The sequence below is a fragment of the Myxocyprinus asiaticus genome, chromosome 33 (assembly GCF_019703515.2).
Source record: "Myxocyprinus asiaticus isolate MX2 ecotype Aquarium Trade chromosome 33, UBuf_Myxa_2, whole genome shotgun sequence".
NCBI lineage: Eukaryota > Metazoa > Chordata > Actinopteri > Cypriniformes > Catostomidae > Myxocyprinus > Myxocyprinus asiaticus.
The window spans coordinates 39,739,293-39,764,299 of record NC_059376.1 but is presented as its reverse complement, the minus strand read 5'-3'; the positions used below and the strand labels follow the sequence as shown (position 1 = coordinate 39,764,299).

Below are 25,007 nucleotides of genomic sequence, written 5' to 3'. Positions count from 1 at the left end.
ATATGGTTTGGCATCAGATTATTTAGCAGAACTTTTAAGACCGTACGAAACAGTTAGACCACTTAGATCTTGTCATGAACTGCTGGATATCCTGTTGTCAGTTATCACACTTGAGTTCCTGATTTTTTTATTTTTTTACATGTTTGAAAATAAGCGTCATGTCTTGGATGTCACAAAGCAAAAAACAAAAAGCTCTTCTTTCAGCTCTTACAGAGAGAACCAGGATAAAACTGTGCACTTACAACCATGAAAAGGAATCATTTAGTGTGCCATCTACGCCTAGCTTTATGAACCCCTTGGGTCACCTGAATAGATTATAAAAGTTTGATAATCTTTTCATTTTCATTTCATCTGAACCGAGGAGAGCGAAAAGAATGCAACAAATGACATAGTAGAGTTCAGACGTATGCCATTTTCTAAGAAAGATAACAACAGTAAACTGTGCCTTTAAGCTACTTGAATTAAAAAAAAAAAACAAAAACAAAAAACTAAACTGAAATACAAAATAATTTCAATTAAAAATGTGAAATGAAAATTCATTGCTCCAATACAATCTGCGAGATATGAAATGTTGAGTGCTCTCGACTGAGGAAAAGTAATGCTCTTCAAAGGCAACTCGGCAATGCCTGAAAATACATTAATTTCTTAGTTCTGGGACACAACAATGTGAGGCAGAACTAAAAGTGATAAATAAATTAGCAAAAGTGTTGTTTACTCAAAATACTATGGAAAATGCTGGCAGTTTGTTAGTGATTTTCTTGATAAAATTTCACCTCTTGTTTGTGTACATACAGGTGCATCTCAATAAATTAGAATGTCGTGGAAAAGTTCATTTATTTCAGTAATTCAACTCAAATTGTGAAACTCGTGTATTAAATAAATTCAATGCACACAGACTGAAGTAGTTTAAGTCTTTGGTTCTTTTAATTGTGATGATTTTGGCTCACATTTAACAAAAACCCACCAATTCACTATCTCAAAAAATTAGAATACATCATAAGACCAATAAAAAAAACATTTTTAGTGAATTGTTGGCCTTCTGGAAAGTATGTTCATTTACTGTATATGTACTCAATACTTGGTAGGGGCTCCTTTTGCTTTAATTACTGCCTCAATTCGGCGTGGCATGGAGGTGATCAGTTTGTGGCACTGCTGAGGTGGTATGGAAGCCCAGGTTTCTTTGACAGTGGCCTTCAGCTCATCTGCATTTTTTGGTCTCTTGTATCTCATTTTCCTCTTGACAATACCCCATAGATTCTCTATGGGGTTCAGGTCTGGTGAGTTTGCTGGCCAGTCAAGCACACCACCACCATGGTCATTTAACCAACTTTTGGTGCTTTTGGCAGTGTGGGCAGGTGCCAAATCCTGCTGGAAAATGAAATCAGCATCTTTAAAAAGCTGGTCAGCAGAAGGAAGCATTAAGTGCTCCAAAATTTCTTGGTAAATGGGTGCAGTGACTTTGGTTTTCAAAAAACACAATCATCACAGACTGTGGAAACTTAACACTGGACTTCAAGCAACTTGGGCTATGAGCTTCTCCACCCTTCCTCCAGACTCTAGGACCTTGGTTTCCAAATGAAATACAAAACTTGCTCTCATCTGAAAAGAGGACTTTGGACCACTGGGCAACAGTCCAGTTCTTCTTCTCCTTAGCCCAGGTAAGACGCCTCTGACGTTGTCTGTGGTTCAGGAGTGGTTTAACAAGAGGAATACGACAACTGTAGCCAAATTCCTTGACACGTCTGTGTGTGGTGGCTCTTGATGCCTTGACCCCAGCCTCAGTCCATTCCTTGTGAAGTTCACCCAAATTCATGAATTGATTTTGCTTGACAATCATAAGGCTGCGGTTCTCTCGGTTGGTTGTGCATCTTTTTCTTCCACACTTTTTCCTTCCACTCAACTTTCTGTTAACATGCTTGGATACAGCACTCTGTGAACAGCCAGCTTCTTTGGCAATGAATGTTTGTGGCTTACCCTCCTTGTGAAGGGTGTCAACGATTGTCTTCTGGACAACTGTCAGATCAGCAGTCTTCCCCATGATTGTGTAGCCTAGTGAACCAAACTGAGAGACCATTTTGAAGGCTCAGGAAACCTTTGAAGGTGTTTTGAGTTGATTAGCTGATTGGCATGTCACCATATTCTAATTTTTTGAGATAGTGAATTGGTGGGTTTTTGTTAAATGTGAGCCAAAATCATCACAATTAAAAGAACCAAAGACTTAAACTACTTCAGTCTGTGAGCACTGAATTTATTTAATACACGAGTTTCACAATTTGAGTTGAATTACTGAAATAAATGAACTTTTCCACGACATTCTAATTTATTGAGATGCACCTGTATTGTAGCCATCTGCAGGGTAAAAGCTGAATAAAATAATATTGACTCATCCCTCAGTTTGTAAAAATGAACAAAACACACATTAAAAATAATGCACTCATAATGGAAGCCTAGCAGGCGAGCTAGCCAAAGAGAGCTGAAAAGCAGAAATGTGAAACTTGCTTTGTTGTGAAAGCACTTACAAGCATTCATGTGTACAAAATGTATTACTGAGCTGTAATGCAGTCTAAATCATCAATCTGAAGTGGGACTATTTTTCTAGGTAGATTCCTCTGGTCTAAGCTTAAAATTTTAAGTTAGGGGTTTGTTCAAATCCTTACCCTAATAATAATACATGTATTGATGCTTGCCTTAGCAAGCAACACTAACGACACAGGTTATTGTTTTAAAGCTGATGTATGTCATTTGTAATGTCATGTTAAAATTCAGACACAATGATGAAGTAAGCCATTCATAGATTGATTCTACTGAAAAGTGTAAACACTGTGGCTCTGAGGCACTATCAAAACATTGCTCTTTTTATTTGAGCATCCCAACCAGCCCTTTATACATTAGCAATAAAGACAAAAAACAAAGTGCATGAGTTTGGGGCAGGACTATCTGTTTTTCTAACAAATGGCAGATGGAGGAGTGTGTTCAGAAAAGCCCGTCATGGGCCTGGGTAGCTCAGTGGTAAAAGACGCTGGCTACCACCACTGGAGTTCGCTAGTTCGAATCCCTGGGTGTGCTGAGTGATTCCAGCCAGGTCTCCTAAGCAACCAAATTGGCCCGGTTGCTAGGGAGGGTAGAGTCACATGGGGTAACCTCCTCGTGGTCGCTATAATGTGGTTCGTTCTCGGTGGGGTGCGTGGTGAGTTGAGCGTGGTTGCCGCGGTGGATGGCGTGAAGCCTCCACACGCGCTATGTCTCCGTGGCAACGCGCTCAACAAGCCACGTGATAAGATGCGCGGGTTGGCGGTCTCAGACGCGGAGGCAGCTGGGATTCATCCTCCGCCACCCGGATTGAGGCGAATCACTACGCAACCACGAGGACTTAAAAGCGCATTGGGAATTGGGCGTTCCAAATTGGGTAAAAAAAAAAATTAAAAAAAATAAAAAAGCCTGTCATTATTTTTGCAATTCTGTTTGGTGATGCTAACGGTGTAGAAGTTACTGCACACACTTCACCTTTAATGAGTTTGTAGTGACTTGTGTATGAAATTCCACTCTTTAAAATTTCTAGATTTAATATATTCTAAATACATTTGAAATATAGAAACTCTGGACAGCCATCCACATATGGCAGACCTGTGAAATGTGTAATGCAAAAAAGAAAAAGGGAACCTTTCCAGACTACTGTATATCAACTTATGATAAAGAATCTAGTGCCCATGCTATGAGCTCAGAACCTGCTACTCCAAATGGCCTCCTTAGTCCTCCTGTGTGTTTCTTCCCCTCCTTCAGCTCCATGCAACCCACACGGATAATCTGACATACCAGGAACAGGCGTTGTCTGATGAGGTCACTGCTACTCAGGTCCTGGACACAGTGAGAGAACAGCAGGAAGCAATTAAAAATGTTTCATGGGCAGATCATCGAATAATTTTTTTTTTTTTTGGTTTATATGTATGAGACTATGAAAAAACAAATCTAGGAGAAAAATACAATATGATGAAATACATTCTTATCTCTGTTACCGTGAAAAGTGCAGGTAAGTTGTTGAGTTTTTCAATCTCTTTTGGCATTCCTGTGCTGTCCCACCGTACCAGGAAGTTTTCGCTGAGAGCAAAAAAAGTGACACAAAAACTACTTTCCACAAAGTTTCCACAACTTTTAGTAATTGATAAAAGGGCATGCAAAACAGAATTAGTGTATATGAAAGGAACAATATAAAATTAATCAAGACAAATCAACAAAAACACAAATATTGTGTATTTTCGTATTTTCCCTGAGGTCCTCTTATGTTACCCAAGGTTTTTTTTTTTTCAGATTTCATGACCATTTTCCACCATTTCTCTCACTCTTACTATTAAACGGCTATTTTGCTTTTAAAGGGCCTTTCACACTGAGCATGTTCTCACACACACACACAAAAAAAACCTTGAAGTGCAATGAATGAAGCAGAAAGCATGTGTGTCAATATGCCGAAGTTCTTTTTAACTTAGCATAGCGAAAAAAAAATGTGTGACGCTCCTGCATAAAATGCTGAACAAAAACAGTGAGACGCAGTACAGCAGGCAAAAATGTCTGTATAGTGCATGTTTACATAGAAAAACATCTTAACATGTAAAATAAGTAACAGCGCTTGGCAGCATTTATTCACAAACTGCACATTTGTAATCGGGTCAAATATAGATTACACTGCCCAATTTTCTATAACAGTCTCTTTGTTATGTCTGCATTACAAGTGCCAGGAGCTCATAAAAATCTGCACTGTAATGTGCAGCTTAAACTGTTAAACTCAGACTGAAAAGATCAGGGAGCTTGTAGAGTGGCAGGTGCTACATACAGCCAGAAAAAAAGCATAAGGTTTGATTAGAAGGCAACATTTTTGAACAACAAATTGCCATTGTTGTCAATGTGGGTGGTCACAATAAATGGTCTTTTTTTACTTGGGAGGACATTTTGAATTCTGAAAGTTACAATATGCTTTTATAGCACAATGATCTTTTATTTCTAAAGATTTCCCATCATTTGGGCCCTTGAAAAAGTTAGAGGCTATAGGGCCATAGAAAAGAAGCTATACCAATGAATGCATTGAAGTACATTCACTATGTTTTTTATATTTCTTTTGAAAAGCTATTTAGCTGATATGCAAAGAACATAGATGTCTTTCGCAAGAAAGAGTAAATTAATTTCAGCACATGATTTGCCTTGAGCACTGTTAAAGCAACTCTCCTATGTTTAAAGAAAGAAATTACACATTATTCAAAGTCCTTTCTGTTCGATAAAAATATTATCACCATTGAAACCGACAAGAATACTAGGGGGAAAAAAAACTTGGCAAAGAACTCTCATTTTTCAAACACTTCATCTGGAAAACATCTACATTCTTCTCTTTCTGCTTTTTAGAAAAACACAAAGAGAGAGACTGACCTAATAAATTCAGATTTGTCAGGATCGTATAATGACATGAAGAGCTCTGCGTCCTCGCCTATGTTGCATACAAAGTTTTTCAGATTCATTAGGAGGCTGTACGTGTGCACGCCGCTGAAGAGGGTCTGATGCCGTTTCTCCAGGTTTTGAAGACGCATCTACCAAAACAGAGAACACAGAGGTAGCATTCAGGATCAAAGACACAAAGCGCAGACTGTTTGACTGAAGTTCTGTAACACCTATGAGAAACTAGAGAGGAAAGTCAATGAGTGTAACTCAAAATCATGATCATTGGAAACATTAATACTATGTCTATCCAACTATATATATGTCTGTGATTTCAGTATTATTTGTCATCAAAATATGTTTGCAGAAAGCTTTGGTCTGATTTTGACTTTCTATCAACATGATGGTGGCTGGGTCAACAAAAGCATAGCAGTAGTTAAAACCCTTAATGTTCTCGCACACCATTTACTGAAACTAAGTTGCAAAAATGGGTTATTCAGAAATCATCATGTTTGTGATGATTCGGAGCACATTAACATATGACCGCCCATTCATATTAACACCTAATCAGTATTCAGCAGCCTGGCCTGCCCAGATAAATGACATCTCCAGTACACTAGAAGTTAGCAAATCAAAACAGAGATCATTTATATACAGAAGTCTTAAAAGTAGGATAGAAAAATCAACCTGTTTATTTTGAGGGTCAGAGAAAGAGTGGAAAACGGTTATGTAAAATTAAATTATGGCTGGTTTGGGTGCAAACTAACCCTAAACCTTAACGAACATGAGAAGTGGACTTCAGGCAACTACAAAGTATTATACCTTCTCCTCCTGTATCCTCTCGTTAACACTACGGGATGCTGACTCGTGTGCTCTGAACAGGCTGACCGTGCTGGTGCGCTCCGGGTCTAATGTGTTTCCTGCTTCATCACGAACCACCAAGTCAAGACCCAGTATCCTGTGAAACAGTCGCAGTCAGATCTCACCACCATACTGACAACGCCTTGTGTGTTATCATCATCAACATATACAGTTATATTGTATATGTTATGTTAACTGCATTACATACAGTTTTATTTAAATTTAGTTATAAACCTATATGACATTCTGCCATGGAACACAATAGGAGAACTTTTTTTTAAATATCCCAGCTATTTTCCTTGATATGAAAGTGAAAGGTAATTCGGGCTCTCAAGCTCGAAAATTACGAAAAAAACTGCAGCTCCAAAAATATACCCTAGAAGGCTAATACAGGTTTAGAATAACATGGGGGTGAGTAAATGTGGAAGAATTTTCATTTTTGTGTGAATACTATAAATTGCGGATGTCTGTAAATCAGATATTCTGAAATCAAGTCTGCTTGGTGAAACAACTCCAGATAAGATTATGTGAAGCCGTCTCGCACCTGTTCCCATAATCAATTTTGGCTGTGACTTTCTTCTTGAGCTCCACAAGGTCGTCGTTTGGAAGTGTGCCAGACACGATCTGCGAGCGGTACTCGATCAGACTGTAGGCCATCTGCTGAACATTCCGAAACAGCGTGGTCTTGTTGCTCTGTTATGCAGAAGAATAGGTGATTAAAAATTGTATCATAGCTAAAAAAAAGGTTGCGGTGGATTTGCCTTTGTTGAACAAATGTGGGAAGCTGTGTGTTAAGCTGAAATGGCCAGTAAGATGAACTCAAACTAACTGCAAAGAGGACACGGGTGGGTTTACGTACCACATAAAGCTTGTGCCATATTTGTGTCCATTCTCGCAGTGTGGTGCCAAGCTCTTGTACCAAGGGCAAATCTGTAGATACTACAGTCTCTTGTTTGCTATACATCAAAAGAAGATTATGAGAAAAACATGATTTAGTCATGTTGTCAGGATTTCAGTTTCAGATAAAAATAGCTTTACTCAGTTCTTCAAATTTTAAAGAAAGACCCTATGAAATTATTGACAAGCACATTTTGTTCCTGTGTTGATGTTTTTCCTATTAAAACAAAGTTGGGGCAGGACATCTCAAACGGTTCGTCCCTTTATTTAAATAGGGAATAGCTATTAGTCTGTCACAGATGTGGACTAAAAGCCACAAAAATATTGATTTCATGGGGCCTTTCACCTCTAAACTGCAAACGCAGTGTTTCCCCTATATGCATTTTGCAGCGGTGCTGCGCCACTACTGAATTATGCGCACCGCTGTTGGGATTTCACATGGTTAATTTAATATTCTTGACGCACTAACGCTTGCCAGCCCTAGTCAGCGGTGCGCTTTATACACTGCGAAAGGGACCCCACCACACACACACACACACACACACACACACACACACAAATACACACAAATACTCACAGTGACGTCGCCGCATAAAAACACGTGTCAAACTCGCTTAATTTCAAGTGGCCTGCGAGCTAATTTCTGAAACGTATGATGGCAGGGGATCGCAACATTTCACTGAACAATCAGTTAGCGCTTTCCTCGTGAATATAAATGAGCCTTCCCCTGTCATCTGTACGTTTTGGAGTGCATTTTGCTTGCTTCAAAAGTGGAATGAAACAGTGCTACATGGGTCAATTATCAAAACGGCTTAATCATAGCAGCACGAGGGCAGAGCAGGTGTGGTAATTTGCGGACTGGTCTCAACCGAAAAGACTATTTTAAATGCGCTTGTGAAGCAGTAAGATGTGCGGCGGGGATTACGAAACTCGTTTGAATGTGGTACAGAATTGTCTGCTGCAAAACTCTTTTGTCTCTGTAATGTAACTAGTTTAAAACAAATAGCCCCCACGTTCTAAATGGCACTGACAAAGAAAACAGGAGAAAACATAAATTAAAAGACTTTTCAATTCTCAGATCACAACGCTTACAAAATTTTACCATGGATGTACTGCAGTTACACTAACTATACTGTATTACCTATGGTAGTTGTGGCAGAATAACTTTCTAAATTATCAGACTGCTGTTTTTCATTACAAAAATGCCATTGTTCTTTATATAGTGAGGAGCCATGCATGGTTTTATCTATGGCTACCTTGAACTATAACAAATATCATTGTTAAAACTATGGATTCTATGGAAGAACTAAGGTGCATTTTCATAATTATGGACCAAGCTATCAGTTTTCCATCTATGTAAAATATGTACTCTTGCAATGCTCTCTGATTGTAGGAAAATGTAAGTGGTTTTGTTTGCTTTCAGAAATTCCAAGACATGTAGTTTTCCAAGTTCTCCAATTCCAAGACATGATGTAGTTTTATCAGTAGGAGCCTGAAAGGAATCTGTAAAGAAGACCTAATTTATTCACACTGTCAGAATATTTCAATTTAGCCATATAAAATGAGGTGTTTATTTTTTCCATAGATATTTCTGTTGTTAATATTATAATTTCCATCTGCATCTCAACTTCAAAATCAAGCTGTACTGTCAAATGTGCATTTCAACACACATAACATGTAACATTATTTGCATGGGTGCTACCAAAGCAGGTGCTGGTGCCACATTTTCAACGGGCCCTTTGAGGGCACAAATAAACCCTGATGTGGCCAAGGATGAAATCGAGTTTGACACCCGTTTTAATCTAATCTTTGACACGCGTTAATATGGGTCCGGTGTTGCGGGCTTGTGGATGCGTGCACAACAGCACCGCTGCTGAAAAAATCCTAGGGGAAACACTGAAACGCCAGTGGCAAATGACTGGCACTGTATATTCTTTTGACAGTCGGCTACATGGTAAATTAACTGCTAAGCGATGGACAACTTGCCCCAAATTAATTACAATGCAAAATCAACATATGATCTGCCTCTTACCCGATTCCCTCAACTTTAGCTTCTTTCAGATGAATATAGTTGGCAGGGAAAATGCCCTTTGAAATAAGACAACAACAAGCAGCACTTGTAAGAACCTAAGCAATTCATGCAGAATGTCAGGTAATGATTAGATTGTCAGTTTATCAGTAGGATGACAATTATCCCAACACCTTTTGTGATTTCTGTCGTAGTGTGTATCCTCGGTACCACCCTGGGAGAAGGAGAAAGAGAAAGACAGATCACCTGAGACAGATGAAAGCACATAACAATAACATGTGTTTTTTTTTTTTTTTTTACATTATTTCTGAGAAAGACTAATACAGCTGTAATATAGAGTATATCACTGATCAGTGCCAGGATGGATATATATAAAACTAGGGTTCTTATGTAAATAACACAACCAGGTTTTCTATGCTTAAAATATCATGGAAAACAGGATTGTTCATGATCTTTTGAACATTGACATACTCTGAAATTCACAATGCAAAGTCCACCCAGACCATTTATTAAAACTAAACTGCATTTGATGAAACTAAATTGTTAGTCAACCACAACAGAGGTCACTTACATATAGAAGTCTTAAAGGTATAGTAGTAAAAATAGTAGGGGGGTAACAGTTTATCGTGGCACGATACATCCTGGTTCAAAAATGTGACGATGCGCACTGATGAGATTCTGACACCTACGTAACATGGGGATACAAATGGAAATCGCTTCACTGCACACAAGGAACTCTAAAATAGAATTGCACACTAGCAGCCACAGGTGTTGTACGATGAGTTTGGCTGAAACTGCAAAAGCTAAACAGCATACAGTAATAAAATAATTCCGTATTTTCAGCAAAGCAGAATTATTAGCTAATATTTCCATTTGGTGTCACCATTGCCCCCTTCCGGGCTGATTTTAAGTCCCAGTACATCTCTGGTGGATAGTTTACCACTTTTAAGAACAGTACTTTTAGCTACATTTTAAAGGAAAGGAACTGTTTTGCATATGTCTTTAAAGTAATAATAATAATAAAAAACGTTCAATCTTAATTTTTCTTGATTCGGCTTCGTTTAAAGAATCGTGAACACTGTTCCCTCTAAAAGCCACAAAAAAAAAAAAAAAGACGGAAAAACACCCGCACAGATAACGGACTCAAGTGTGTTGGAAAATCTAGAGATTTTCTTTCAGAGGTAAATGCACACTCAGTGTTTCAACTGCATGGAGTCCATATGAATCTTAATTTTTCCAGTAAGGAGCTGAAGCTTTGAGTGAAATCTTGTGTGTATACAAGGTGGAAATACACATTATTGAGTCATGAAACAACACATACATATATTGCATTTATCAAGGGGTGCGAGCGCTATTGGTGAATGTGGAATAAAGAGTGATAAACAGTCACTTACTGTATGTCTTATGTGAATGCATACAGGTGTAACAAATCATGTATGTGTCAAAATATTAGATCTGCATATATGACTTTGCAGTGTAAACACACTACTGCAGCCTAACAGATCTGCCGTTGTCTATTATGTTGTTAATATTAATCAAACAATAATATTGACAAGAAAGGCACTGACTGCTCTTTATTTATTTATTCATTATAATTAGCCTACTATGTTCTTAGTTTACTTAATACTTAGGCTATTTCTTTATTATTATGACTACGCACCTGAATAATAAAAACATGAAGCAATGTTTACTTAATTCAGAAACACTATGGCAACATGCCATTGTTTTTATTTAATATGTTTATATTAACATTAATATTTATATAACATTAATATTTATATAACTTTTAAATAAAGGAGTGTGTTCAATGGCATAATAACATATTATCCATTTTTACTGTGGTATTTAATTTCAAGAATGTCAAGAATTTTTACATTTCACTGGTATTGGTACAAACTAAAATTTTGGTATACTGTGTGTGTGTGTATATATATATATATATATATATATATATATATATATATACACAATTTTCTGCTCAGGTGGCTGAAGTTTCTGCCGAACAGAAACAGGATTTGCTCAGCAGCAACAAAAGTTAGAGGGAAAATGTAATGTGAACCGAACCTAATCGTGAGATGAGTGAATCGTTACACCCCCCAAAACATTTGCCTGTTTAATTCCACCATTTTCGTCTGGTATTAACATCCGTCTTGGGTAAATCGATCACAAGAGGTCAATCCAGTGACTTGTTTTAATGCAGTGGTTCATTGACAAAATATTGGATTACTCAGTAAAAAAAATACTTTTCCATGACTTTTAAGATTTAATTAATTTCCTCAGGCCTGGAAATGCTTTACAATTCCCTGATATTTCCAGGTTTTGTATGAAAATGTTTTGGACCAGATTTACACCTGCATTCAGCACCATACGCTTGTGATCACCAAAATGGATGTTACTATAAAGTGTAAGCAGAGAGGTGAATGGTCATGAAAAATACAGAATATGACATCTTTAAATCATCTAATCAAATATGGTTCTCCACTTGTATTATGCAGGTCATATGTGAAGTGTCTGCATTCCTACATCTTTCAAGAATTCGTAAGAACTCTGGGATATCCCAGATCGGGCGTTCAGCACAAGTGTGAACAAGTGCAGGTAGACGAATCATGCCATGCTGTAGCACACTCACCTTCAAATGTTTCTAGTATGTGTACTGTGTCCCCCACCTGAAGACTCAACTCCAGCTCTCCTTTGGATTTATAGTTACAGATGGCTGAAATGTAAAAAAAATAAAAAATAGGGTCAAAGACCACAGGAAGCTAAACATTTACCAAAAAAATAAAAGTAACAATGCTGCTGTCTGTCTTGTGAAAGAGAGAAAAAAATATCTGACAGCACGAAACAGCATAACAACTGTTGCACAAGTTCTTATGTGGAGAGTTCTTGAGTTCTGCAGGAAACAGCCACTTGTCTTGTCTGACGTCTAACAGTATGACTCAGATCTGCAAACTAACAGCCAAATATCCCAGAAATCCAAACTCACAATGAGACCACAACAGTAAAACTGAGTTTTGACATTTCTGAAGAAAATGCGTGGTGCTTGACAATGCAAAGCTCGATGACACAATGCTAGGGTGTTGTGGGTGCTTGACTTGACCAGCAAAGGAGTAGCTAGTATGTTCTGGGTGGTTAAGAGGGTTTCTAGGGTGTTCTGGGCTGGAAAGTTACATACTGGACCAAGTCAAAAGAGCCCACTCCCAAGTCTCTATGATTTGCTGGTCTCTAGACATGACTCAGGACCCTCCTTTAATGTTAAGTCTAAGGGATTTCCAACATGATCTCATGAAATTCACGTGAACATGACAACATTTTTGTGCTATAAGAAGTTTGGCCACAGGTTTCCAGTGAAATGTCCAGCTGGGGGCGCCAAAAGTAAGTAAAATGGTGTTGTATTCAGACGAGGTTTTAAGGTGAATTTTAGATTAATTATTATTTTTGTTTTGTCCCCTTTACTCCCCAATTTGGAATGCCCAATTCCCAATGTGCTTCAAGTCCTCGTAGTGGCGTAGTGACTCGCCTCAGTCCGGGTGGCGGAGGACGAATCTCAGTTGCCTCTGCATCTGAGACATCAATCCACGCATCTTATCAAGTGGCTTGTTGAGTGCATTACCGCAGAGACATAGTGTGTGTGGAGGCTTCACGCTATTCTCTGTGGCATCCATGCACAACTCACCACGCGCCCCACTGAGAGCGAGAACCACATTATAGCGACCACGAGGAGGTTATCCCATGTGACTCTACCCTCCCTAGCAGCCGGGCCAATTTGGTTGCTTAGGAGACATGGCTGGAGTCACTCAGCATGCCCTGGATTCGAACTTGCGACTCCAGAGGTGGTAGTCAGCGTCTTTACTCATTGAGCTACCCAGGCCCCCTAGATTAATGTTTTTAAAACATTCATCCCTAACATAAAACTTTTGCCTGAACCTAACCAATAGTGTTTTAAAATATAAGAGATGTTTAAAAAAAAACTTAAAGATGCGTTTGAGAAAGTCATAATCAGCCATTGAAGTCATGATTTGAGTGAAAGTGAATAAAACACACAGTTGTTTTAGCGCCTCTAGTGTTCATTTCACCTGGAAACTGCAGGGAATTGTACCTGGAGATACGTATAGCAAGTTTTTCAAAAATGGATATAGGCTGTGTCTCGTTTGGAAGGCTGCATGCTAGGTAGGACGCGTCCTTTGAAGGCTGCGGTATACCGAGCGTCCTCCTTTAAACAAGTCTCGTTTAAACGAGACGGCCTTCGTAGGATAAACGGAAACATAACGTAACATGGTTGCTATGACAGCGCGCCACTTTTTAATAAGCGCGAGCACTTCGAGTGAGAAGGGAACAAAGTCCCTTTAGAAGGGAATGTATGAGGTCAAATTTAGGAGAGTTATAATGATGTAAAGAGAAAAGAAAATAGATTTTACAGGTGTACTTTTAGTCTAATACTTTATTTTAATTAGATATTAATATAATTATACATATTATATACTCTGCACCCATCTACTGAGGTACTTCAATTTGGGAATTAACATTACTTGGGTTTGAACATCATATTTATGGGCAAATTGGCATCATTTTTTTTTTTTTTACACATTTCCGTTGAAGTAAAGGATTGTGGGTTGTGAGTGCCCACGAAGGATACACCTCATGCATCCTCCGAATTCCCATGAAAGAAGTTCGCATTCGAAGGCTGCATTCGAAGTGTCCTACTCACTTTTCTGAAACGAGACAGCCTCGATGACGTATGCGGCCGACAAATGCGACCTCTGGAGGACGCATCCTTCCAAACGAGACACAGCCATAGAGTCACGTTTTCACTATGACACCTGGTTGGGGATTTCTCTGCCCGTTTTATCATCCGCCAGGTGGAAATGGTTAGTCTGACTGCTTAGAAAAGTAATATTGCACCTTTACTCATCAAGCCAATACATTTGGCATAAAAATGGACACCATAGATTGTTCAAATTACGAACTTCATGTATGAGCAATAATAATAATGATACTTGCCTTAGCAAACACCACTAATAACATATTTCTGAGTCCACACCATGCCGTTAGATAACAGTTGAGTTTGAAATATACTTGTACATAATATCATCTGGCACAAAAAAGCAACAGACAAATAGCTATTTCCTGGAATGTGAACATTCTGACAGGTACTGAGTGCTTGCCTCATACTTGTAGAAAAATGTTTGGCCTGTTGAACTGCAGCTGAACCTAAAACAGTGCTTGTCTACACTACAAGACTGAAGGCTTTAATCTCACTAATCGTCATAACTTTTACACATATTAGATCAAATTAAAGATACAAACTAATGACAATGTGCAAACTCTGAAACAGGCTGAAAGGGGTGGGCAAAATACCAACTGAAGCAAAAAAGGAGAAAACAAAGTGATGTGGAACTGATATATATATATATATATATAAGGTTTCCTACTAGCATTTATTCTGCCCCTGTCAAACATGGAGAGAGAACAAATCAAATTTATTATGGACTTATTAAATACCATTAACCATTCATTTATGGGTGTTACTTCACTTTCATGACACAAGAGTTTGTTGTATTAAATTGAAAAGATTTCAACTTTTTTTTCTTTTTGTTAGATGAATGATCTCATTAAAACTGAATTGGAAACTTTTTATCAGGCCTTCATCATTTATTTTGGTACTTTGGTAAAATGCCTAATATGTACATATTTAACTGTTTTAGCCTTATCCCAGACCCAGAATTTCAATATTAAACTATAAAATTCCATTATAAATTATTATGTTTAAAACCTTGATAATCTAAACAAATAGTGAAATACACAAACCATTTCAATATTCATTGTGTAAAAATGATTTCTATATTGTCTTTTTTTTTTTTTTTTTTAAATAATGACTGTCTCACAGTTGTAGCCTCATTTCCACCACAACAAGTTTTTTCAAAAGTTAGTGTACTTGTTTACCTAGTCAACAAAAGTGTCACTGAAGAGCATGCTTGAGATGGAATATGAGATAAGTGATGTTTAAAGACAAATCAAGGAAAATATTTTTCCACTCAATTTCCAATCAAGAAGTAATTTTGGCAAATGTCGCATAAAGTGTGAAAGGATGTTTTAATCATTTGTATTTAGAATACATAAAACGTTAGCTATGAAATTAGCCTAAGCAAGGAGTCGTCGTCGTGCATTTAACGTAAAACACGTTTTAATATAATTTCCATCAGTGTAATTTCCACCACAGAATTCTATTTAAGGAATATTCCAGGTTCAATACAAATTAAGCACAATCAACAGCATTTGTTTCATAATACTGATTACCACAAAAATTTATTTCGACTTGCCCCTCCTTTTCTTTAAAAAAGCAAAAATCGAGGTTACAGTGAGGCACTTACAATGGAAGTGAATGGGGCCAATTTTTGAACGTTAAAATAATCACTTTTTCAAAATTTAGCCACAAGACATAAACAAAATGCATGTAAACATGATTTTAGTATGATACAATCACTTACAAACCTTTTCTGTGTAATGTTATAGACAATTTTACAACTTTGTTGCTATGATGATGTAATGTCAACAAACCCTAAATGACTGTAAAAATGACAACTTAACAACTTTACAGCTCATATAAAGAGTTCTAACAGAAGAATTAATGCAAGTGCTTTTATAAAATTATAAGCTTCACATTTCTGCATTTAAACACATTCACTTCCATTGTAAGTGCCTCACTGTATCCTTGATTTTTGCTTTTTTTAATGAAAATGTGGGACGAGTCGAAATTATTCTTTTGGTCATCAACATTTTGCCACAAATGCTGTTGATTGAGCTTAGCTTTTATTGAACCCGGAATATTCCTTTTTAAACACTATACAAAATTTGAGATGTGCTGGATATGACATTGTGGTGGGAAGTTTCATGACTTTCAGAAAAAAAATGACATAGATGACACAAATCTCCTGTGGAGCATGGACATACATTGTTGGACATTGTTAGCAGACAAATTAAATAAACTAGTGAGTGTGAAAAGTGTTTTAATGAGACTTTACTTTCTAAAAGTCCACAGTGCTAAAAGTGCCTGAAGTTGAAGAACACCCTTATATTTATTTATTTATTTATTTATTTTGATAAAACTATTTTCATTGGAATATACATGACTGTTTAAATAAAGTATGATTACCCATTCCGTTACTTTGGACATTGATTTAAGTCAAAATGACCATTCATTATTTTTTCAGTAGCCTTTGAACCATTTTTCCATAAATATGTATGTGTTGTGATGTATAAAATTAATCGACCAAAAAGGTGAGAAAATGTTTATATAAATGAAAGCGCCTACCCCTAATTGATACATTGAACTAAACAAAAAATATATTGTTCGTTCGCATCAGGCATTGTAATATCCTGCGTTGTGTAAGAGCACAATGCCACAATATCTGCACCGCACGACTCTCAGCCCAAGGAGAAAAAAAGGCTCAGGCCTTGTTGAGGCATGCACATTGTTATAACCTGAAACGCTTGAGGCTACATTTCATGACATGCTTTCACTGGTGCACTGCAGATCTCATGCGCACACAACTGATAAGTCTGTCCACTTCTTTTTCACACCATAGTATGAGGTAACCCCTTTCTGTTATCTACAAATGCGTCAGTGCAGTACTAGCTCATTACAAGACATGAAGAAGAGACACACCACCATAACACAACTTCAGCAACCTGCAAAATCAGCTCAAGAGTCACGTGCTCCTCTCATAAACATAGCTCTGGTTTGGTGGTCAGATTAATCATTTATAATACAGGTGTATGACATTTCCTGTCTACGCCCAAACAAATCTAGACTTCGCAAAGGAGTGTCAAAGGTAGAGAAGAATTCCATCACCCCTGGCTACATTTATCACGTTCAGTTTGAAACTATTTGTCACAAAGGTTTGGTTGATTTGCACATACTTTCTCCAAAACTAGCTCAATATGTAGAGGTTTGTAGGCTGATTTTCCAGTTTGTTTGAGCATTTCATCCAGCTTGACATAACGACATTGGTTTGAGTTTGGAGCGGGACTATCTATTTGTTCGGCCAATGGCAGATGGGGTGGCGGGGTTTCGGGGAGCCTGTTTGAAAACAATTACTATTTTTGCAATCTTGTTTGGTGATGTTTGTGGCGCAGAAATGACACACTTGAGCTTTACAAAAACTGTCTGGCCAATCAAAGCAGAGTCCAAGCTTCACACACAATGCTCCACTTCACACACCATTTGAGCGTGTGATTTGTTGTCTGGGCCAAATGGGCCATAGAGGTGTCACAGTGATGAGCGCCAGTGCATACTGGGTTGTGAGCCGTGCCAACCAGCTCCAATCTGACCGGCCTTTGTGTTCTATGACATCACTGACAGACAGAGCATACACTAGCAGACTGGTACTTGACATTTTGCCTTTTTCACACTCTTTGCTCAGACACTCCAACTGCATCCAACATAAAATTGAAAGGGGTAGGTCATCCAAAAATGACATTTCTGCCATCATTTACTCACCCTCATGTTGTTCCAAACCCTGACTATCTTTCTCCCATGGAACACAAAAGGAGATGTTAGGCAGAATGTTAGCCGCAGTCACCACTCACCATCAATGCATCTTTTTTTCATACAATAAAAGTGAATGGTGACTGAGGCTGTCATTCTGTTTAACATGTTCTTTATCATAAGTGTTTGGAATGACATGAGGGTGAGTAAATTAAGACTGAACTATCCCTTTAAGAAGGTTGACCAGCAACCAGGCCATTTCAGAGAGCAGTTGTGTAATCACAATTTAGCCTATCTTAGGGCAAAGTGTAACTAAGGCCTTGTGGTTATGGTGACAGGCAGAATGTGTGCTGATGTCATGGTGGGGAAAAAATAACACCCATTTATATGATTATGGTTCACTCAACATATTTCCTTCCATCAGTAACAGGCATGTGGTTGACTTTTCTGTGGTGTAACATAAAATACTCCATCTACAACTATTTAAAAATAATAATAGTAATAATTTGCATGCAATTATTATGCATAAAGCTTTTATGACTTTATATTCAACTTAAAAAAAAAAAAATCTAATTCATTGGACTGTTTCAAACAAACTAGAAGGCAAAAAGGTGTAAAAAATTTTGAAAAACTTTTAAAGTTACAGGACCAAATACACTTTCCCCATAGTACATTAGTAGTGTTGTCTTAAAGTTCTGGTGCTTTGATACCAAGTCGATACTAAAATAAATAAGATGTAATGATACCGGTGTTTCTACAGTACCGGTAGTACCGAGCACCGACTCTATCTGGTACCAGTGCGCAGTATGACTGGCACACGACAGCTTTAAAATGCTAATTTTGAACGCATGCTCTGTTACTCCTTATGCTGAAATGGACAATTAATCAAATTAAAATTGTGACACGTCCTAGTGTGATTTATTAAACCGCTAAAGGCTGCAATCTTAGTGTGGAAGAGATGCGTACTTTGAATGAATGTATAAATCCGACCGCTCATACATATTGAGAATCATTCACAACCCGTTGTATCAGATGACAGAGCAGAGCACTAATCTACTGTGAACCACACAGCACATGTAAACTATATATTTATATAATTAAATCACAGCATTTGCGCTTTAATCTCAACTCAACTTTATTTATTAAGCATCTAAAACAACAGTTAAAATTTCAAACATAACATTTAAAAATTACCACATACACAAACTACAAGCACTACAAAACTGTGTTCTACATTTCATTTGTCAGACTCAAAGGTCAGTGTAAAGAGATGAGATTTCAGACTAGGGCTGCAAATAATGATTATTTTGATAATCGATTAATCTAACGATTATTAGAATGATTATTAGACTATTCTGCAGTTATTGCAACGATTAATCATTAGCTCTTAACCGATTATTCAGCTTGTGCCCTGACTGAAAAGGTTGTATTAAACGTGCTTACTAACAATAAAGAGGACAAAATCATCTTTTAAAAATACCTCTAAATGACATTCATTGAATTAAAGGTAAAAAATAATTTTTATTAAGTTTAATTCAGTAAAGAAATTCACGGCAAAAAATCGTATTGTTACCATTTAAAATTGTCTAAAAATCCTTAAAACAAGATACATTTACTTGAGAAGCAGCATATAAGATATTTAGACTTGCTTTAAGAGAATGTAACTTTACCACCCCTGGAGTTCACTAGCTCACTAGTTCGAATCCCAGGGCATGCTGAGTGACTCCAGCCAGGTCTCCTAAGCGACCAAATTGGCCCGGTTGCTAGGGAGGGTAGAGTCACATGGGGTAACCTCCTTGTGGTCGCTATAATGTGGTTCGTTCTCGGTGGGGCGCATGGTGAGTTGAGCGTGGTTGCCACGGTGGATGGCGTGAAGCCTCCACAAGCGCTATGTCTCCGTGGCAACGTGCTCAACAACCCATGTGATAAGATGCGTGGGTTGACTGTCTCAGACGCGGAGGCAACTGGGATTCATCCTCCGCCACCCGGACCGAGGTGAATCACTATGCAACCACAAGGACTTAAAAGCACATTGGGAATTGGGCATTCCAAATTGGGAGAAAAAGGGGAAAAATAAAAAAATAAATAAATAAATAAAATAAAAAAAAAATAAAAAAGGGAATGTATCTTACATATAAGTGTATTTTGTATATAAGTGTATTTTTTCACTTGGTTATACTTCTGCAAGTGCAGTAAAGACAAAATATATTTATATTCAAGATCTATTCTCTGAAAGCAGGTCTAAATATCTTATATGCTGCTTCTCAGGTGAATGCATCTTTTTTAAAGGATTTTTAGATATTTTAAAATATTTGTATTTTTAATATTATGTTCAACATTCTCAGATAACACTTTTTTTCTTCTGCAGTATAGCTGCTAAAGAAAATTTACATTGTTTTAAAGGAGTTTTAGATATTTAGTTTGGAAAACAAGCCAAAACATATTTTGTTGCAGTGTATAATGGGGTGAAGACTACCCTCTCTCACCTTTCTGTTCACATCAATCCATCTATAGTTCACAAAACAAAAACAAAAAAAAAAAACCTCTCTCTTATTAATAAAGCTGCGTATTGCCAATTTTCTTCACGATAAGAAATGCACAGTGACATATATTATGATTCAACAAGTCGCGAGCCATCACGTTATAATCAAGCTGCATTAAGCGTGTGCGCTCGAGGGATGAGAGTCCCCGTGAGTGTGCATCAGCTGGGTGCAGTTTTAATCTCTCCCCTTTAGATCGGGACATTCACACAACTCATAGAAGAGGCGCTGACTGCACAGACAAATGCCAGTTTCGGAGTTTGTAGTTATTTACACGATCTGCTTCCGTATTATTTGAACTTTAATAAAGCTATAACTCATTAAATATAACTGCATAATGGTGGGATGTTTCCTTTAAAGACACTCAATCCGCAAGTTCTGCTTCAGCGGAGTGGCAGCTCCAGCTCTGCTTATTTCACAACGAGAGTGCTTCAGTATTACTTATTTTGTATTTTTGCATTATAATTCCCTCATACTTTGCGATCTACATCACCTGAAGCTGTTTGGAAAGTTTGGAGTGCATCTGGACTGTGAGATGTGTAATTCTTCCTCTCCTCAGTCAGGCATGAACTGCAGTGCTGCTCTCACGTGCCATCATTAGAGTTTCATATGATATCATGTTACGTTAAATAAGATCAAATGACTATTCAACAACAAAAATTTTGTTGACAATTTTTTAATGTCGACATTGTCAATAACGTCGACTAATCATTTCAACCCTATTTCAGACGTGACTTAAAAGTCTCCAGCTGTGTCTCGTCCTCCGGAGGTCGCATTTGTTGGCCGCATACGTCATCGAGGCTGTCTCGTTTCAGAAAAGCGAGTAGGACACTTCGAATGCAGCCTTCGAATGTGACCTTTCACTCGAATTCGGAGGATGCATGAGGTGTATCCTTCGTGTGCATTCACAACTCACAATTCTTTGCTTCAACGGAAATGAACATCATTTGTTTGAAAAACAATTACGCCAATTTACCCAAAAATATGATGTTCAAACGCAAGTAATGTTATTTCTCAGGTTGAAGTACCTCAGTAGATGGGTGTAGAGTATATAATATGTAAAATTATAGTAATATATAATTAAAATAAAGTATTATAGACTAAAAATGTCTTTTCTCTCTGCATCATAATAACTCTCCTAAAATTTACCTCATACATTCCCTTCCAAAGGGACTTTGTTCCCTTCTCACTCAAAGCGCTCGTGCTTGTTAAAGAGTGGCATGCTGTCACAGCAACCATAAGTTCTGTTTCTGTTTGTCCTACGAAGGCCGTCTCGTTTAAATGAGGCTTGTTTAAAGGAGGACTCTCAGTATACCGCAGCCTTCAAAGGATGCGTCCTAGCTAGCACGCAGCCTTCGTGAAGCTTCCGGCAAAAAATACACATCACAATAAAAGCACATTTCAAAATATAAGCTAGAGTCCTGAAATTGAAGAAATTGTGACAGAAATATATTACAACTGTAAACTGTAAAATTCACTGTAATGATGAAAATAATAATAATTAGGCAATATACTACAAGCAAGACTACATTCGGCGCTTCAGCTCTGCCTCTGCATTTTTAATATTCCCTTCCAATTCCACGAGTTCTTGTGCTTTAGATTTTTTTGGTGAATGAGGCATACAGTATGATCCGGCCCCTAAGAACCACCTTAAGTGCCTCCAAAGCCACGCCCACAGAGGATACTGAGGACCAATTGGTCTCCATATAGACATTGATTTCAACCTTAAGCATTTATTGGAATTCAGAATTTTGCAAAAGGGATACATTAAAGCGCCAACAATATGACTTCTTTTTCTCCATATATGGCAGCACCTCTAAACACACCACGGCGTGATCTGAGACTAAAATGTTTCCAACTGAGCAACCAACAACATATGAAATGAGGGACTTGGATATATATATATATATATATATATAAAAATCTAGAGTAAATCTTATGGTCTGATGAAAAAAATGTATAGTCCCTACCAGATGGGTTCAAAAGTCTCCAAATATCTGTAAGACCAAGATTTTTACACATCCAGTGAAGCGTCAATGTTGCTGTAGGGGGCTTGCACATATTTGCTTCACTATGATCAAGGACTGAATCCATCAAAAGATTAAAGTCTCCTCCCAATATTATATCATGAGGGGTGCCAGCGGCTTGCAACATCTCTTCAAGATCTATAAAACAGCCCTGATCATCAAAGTAAGGTGCATAAATATTAGCCAAAATAAGACTTTGTCCCTGAATTTCAGATAAAACAATAATGACTCTTCCTAATTTATCTTTAATCTGTTTGAGACATTTGAATTGTAGATGTTTACTTATCAAGGTAATGACTCCCCTGCTCTTACTCGAGCCAGATTTTTCAGCTTCCTGCAGAGAAAGGTGCATTTCTTGAAGAAACACTATAACATATTTCTTACGCTTAAGAGAAATAACCTTCCTTCTTTTTATGGGGTGCCCCAACCCATTCACATTCCACATGGAGAGAGACAATCCACTCATATTACCGTTTGACATTTTGACATATTAGAAAAAATAGATAGTGTGTCAAAAACAAGATTATAAAAACCACATTCCAACATTAGTGCAACCATCAAAACCCGAACATCCCCCAGAACAAAACAAACAGAAAAAAGAAAAACGTGCGCATTAACCCCGCACATGACAGTGCCAACTGGTGTCCATCCCTCCAAACTCAAACAGTCCATGAACGCCTACGAGAGCTCCGCGACAACCTTGCCGTCGGATTGCTCAAGGCCGGTGTTTCTATACAACTTTTGTAAAACAGAATTACACAGCAAATGATAATCTATAAAACAAACTCCAGCCAATAGGTGGAATAAACACAAAGAGCATGTAGATTAATCCATAAAACTATCCTGAAAGTGTGTTACTCTACAAAATAAACTCCAGCCGCTAGGAGGAACCAGCACAAAAAGAGTGCGCAGATTCCTCAAATAGTCAAGCGAATGTTCAGTGAGCCGGTCCACTCGGCTACAACGTGAGTACAACAAGATGACTCACTCCACTGACTTTATGAAGGACATCGCTTGCTGTGGGCATGTGAATGGTTGCCGGCTACGGTTTTCCATGTCCTCCAACTTCTCCCAGACACGTTCCAAATCCACCTTGTTTGCTAGTGGATTAGCAGATAAATCCCTCTCTGATGACTCCGGTAATCGATCCGTTTCTCAACATCCCCCACTCTTGTAACCACATCAGTGAACTTCGCCTCCATGTTGGTGATCAATCGACGTATTACAGCAAGATCCTCCAAGTCTGCAACAACCTTCGTCAGCATTGCCGACATGTTCAACATCTCTCGCCGCATTTCCCGCACCTCCCCATCTAAGTCAACTCCCAGACTTGCGGCCTGCTCGGGGGCGTCAGATTGAGCACGTTTCTTTTAATGTCTCCAGAGCTCAAAATTTGAATTCTTTGACATATTGTCCTCCTAGAACAGTTATGGAACAGACTGTATGGAATCTCACCGGTTTATATCATAAAAAGTATTAAAACTAGCAAAGTGTGCAGAGCTCGCCGTTCACACGTCCAATCCTCGCATGGCGTCACGTGACTCCCCCAATCTAAGCAATGCATCCTTGATTGAGAAACACTTGAAGGAAACATGCATTTATTTTCATTTATTATTTACATTGAAATGTAACTTTTTAAATAGGCTTAACGGGTGTGTTCAGTAGCACATTTTCATATTAGCGTATTTATGCTGTGGTACCGAAATTGGAAGCGAGAACCATGAAATTTCACTGGTATCGGTACCGACTACTGAAATTTTGGTACTGTGACAACACTGTACATTAATACACATTTTATCCTTAAATCTTGATGTTGAGTCCATGGACACTTTATCCGTCAGCTACCCACCTATTAATTCATAAATTTGGAGTAGGCTAAAATGGAGACATTCTTTAACAATCCCTTATAAGAAGGAAAAATGACACTGGGTGATTCTATTTCGCATTTTTGGGCCATTAAAGGGATGGTTCACCCAAATATGAAAATTCTCTCATCATTTACTCAATCCCTCATGACATCCCACATGTGTATGATTTGTTCATCTGCAGAACAAAATCAAAGTTTTTTAGAAGAATACCTCAGCTCTGTAGATCCATACAATGCAAGTGGACTGCATGAATGGGACCTCTCATGCATGTGCATTGGAAAGTGAATAGAAGTAAACAATTATAGGAAAAACTACTTAAATATTGATCTGTTTCTCTCCCAAACATATCGTATCACTTAAGAAGACATTAATTTAACCACTGGAGTCATATGGATTACTTTAACTAAGATTGTCTGTGCTTTTTGGAGCTTTAAAGTGCTGATCACCATCCACTTGCATTGTGTGGACCTACAGAGCTGAGATATTCTTCAAAAAATCTTCATTTGTGTTCAGCAGAAGAAAGTTATATACATTCCATGAGGGTGAGTAAATGATGAGAGAATTTCCATTTTTGGATTAACTATTCCTTTAATGGTCCTTAATGTAGGCTTCATTGTCTTTATGCAAAATATAATTTCATTATATTTGCTTCTTTTTTTTTTTTTTTTTTTGCCCAAACTGTTTCTAGATTAATTGATTTGGTGTAAAATATGACTAAGACATTTTCTTGACAAGTTTTGTGAGAATCACCATACAAACACAAATTCCTCAAATGTATGTAAGGTCCTCAGGTCCTCAGGAAAAGTAGAAAAAGTTTGAGCCAGACTGTTTGATGTCTGACCAACAGATTACATATCCCTTAAGAACGTGCCACCACAACAA

At 37.8% G+C, this 25,007-nt stretch overlaps 1 protein-coding gene across 3 annotated transcripts in view; it reads right to left on the bottom strand.

The window, feature by feature from the left end:
• The window catches only part of LOC127423717 (dedicator of cytokinesis protein 5-like), an 82,422-nt gene that overhangs the window by 56,495 nt on the left and 920 nt on the right, over positions 1–25,007 (bottom strand). For 2 of the 3 annotated variants that reach the window (XM_051668236.1, XM_051668238.1), the window contains exons 2-10: positions 11,835–11,918; positions 9,379–9,419; positions 9,209–9,264; positions 7,139–7,235; positions 6,824–6,972; positions 6,241–6,376; positions 5,413–5,570; positions 4,014–4,095; positions 3,726–3,855 (exon numbers count right to left, since the gene is read on the bottom strand). In XM_051668236.1, the coding sequence (XP_051524196.1) occupies positions 3,726–3,855; positions 4,014–4,095; positions 5,413–5,570; positions 6,241–6,376; positions 6,824–6,972; positions 7,139–7,235; positions 9,209–9,264; positions 9,379–9,419; positions 11,835–11,918 (933 nt within the window). Of the gene's footprint in view, positions 1–3,725; positions 3,856–4,013; positions 4,096–5,412; positions 5,571–6,240; positions 6,377–6,823; positions 6,973–7,138; positions 7,236–9,208; positions 9,265–9,378; positions 9,420–11,834; positions 11,919–25,007 lie in introns of those variants that run through there. The other variant, XM_051668237.1, reaches the window with a different exon arrangement.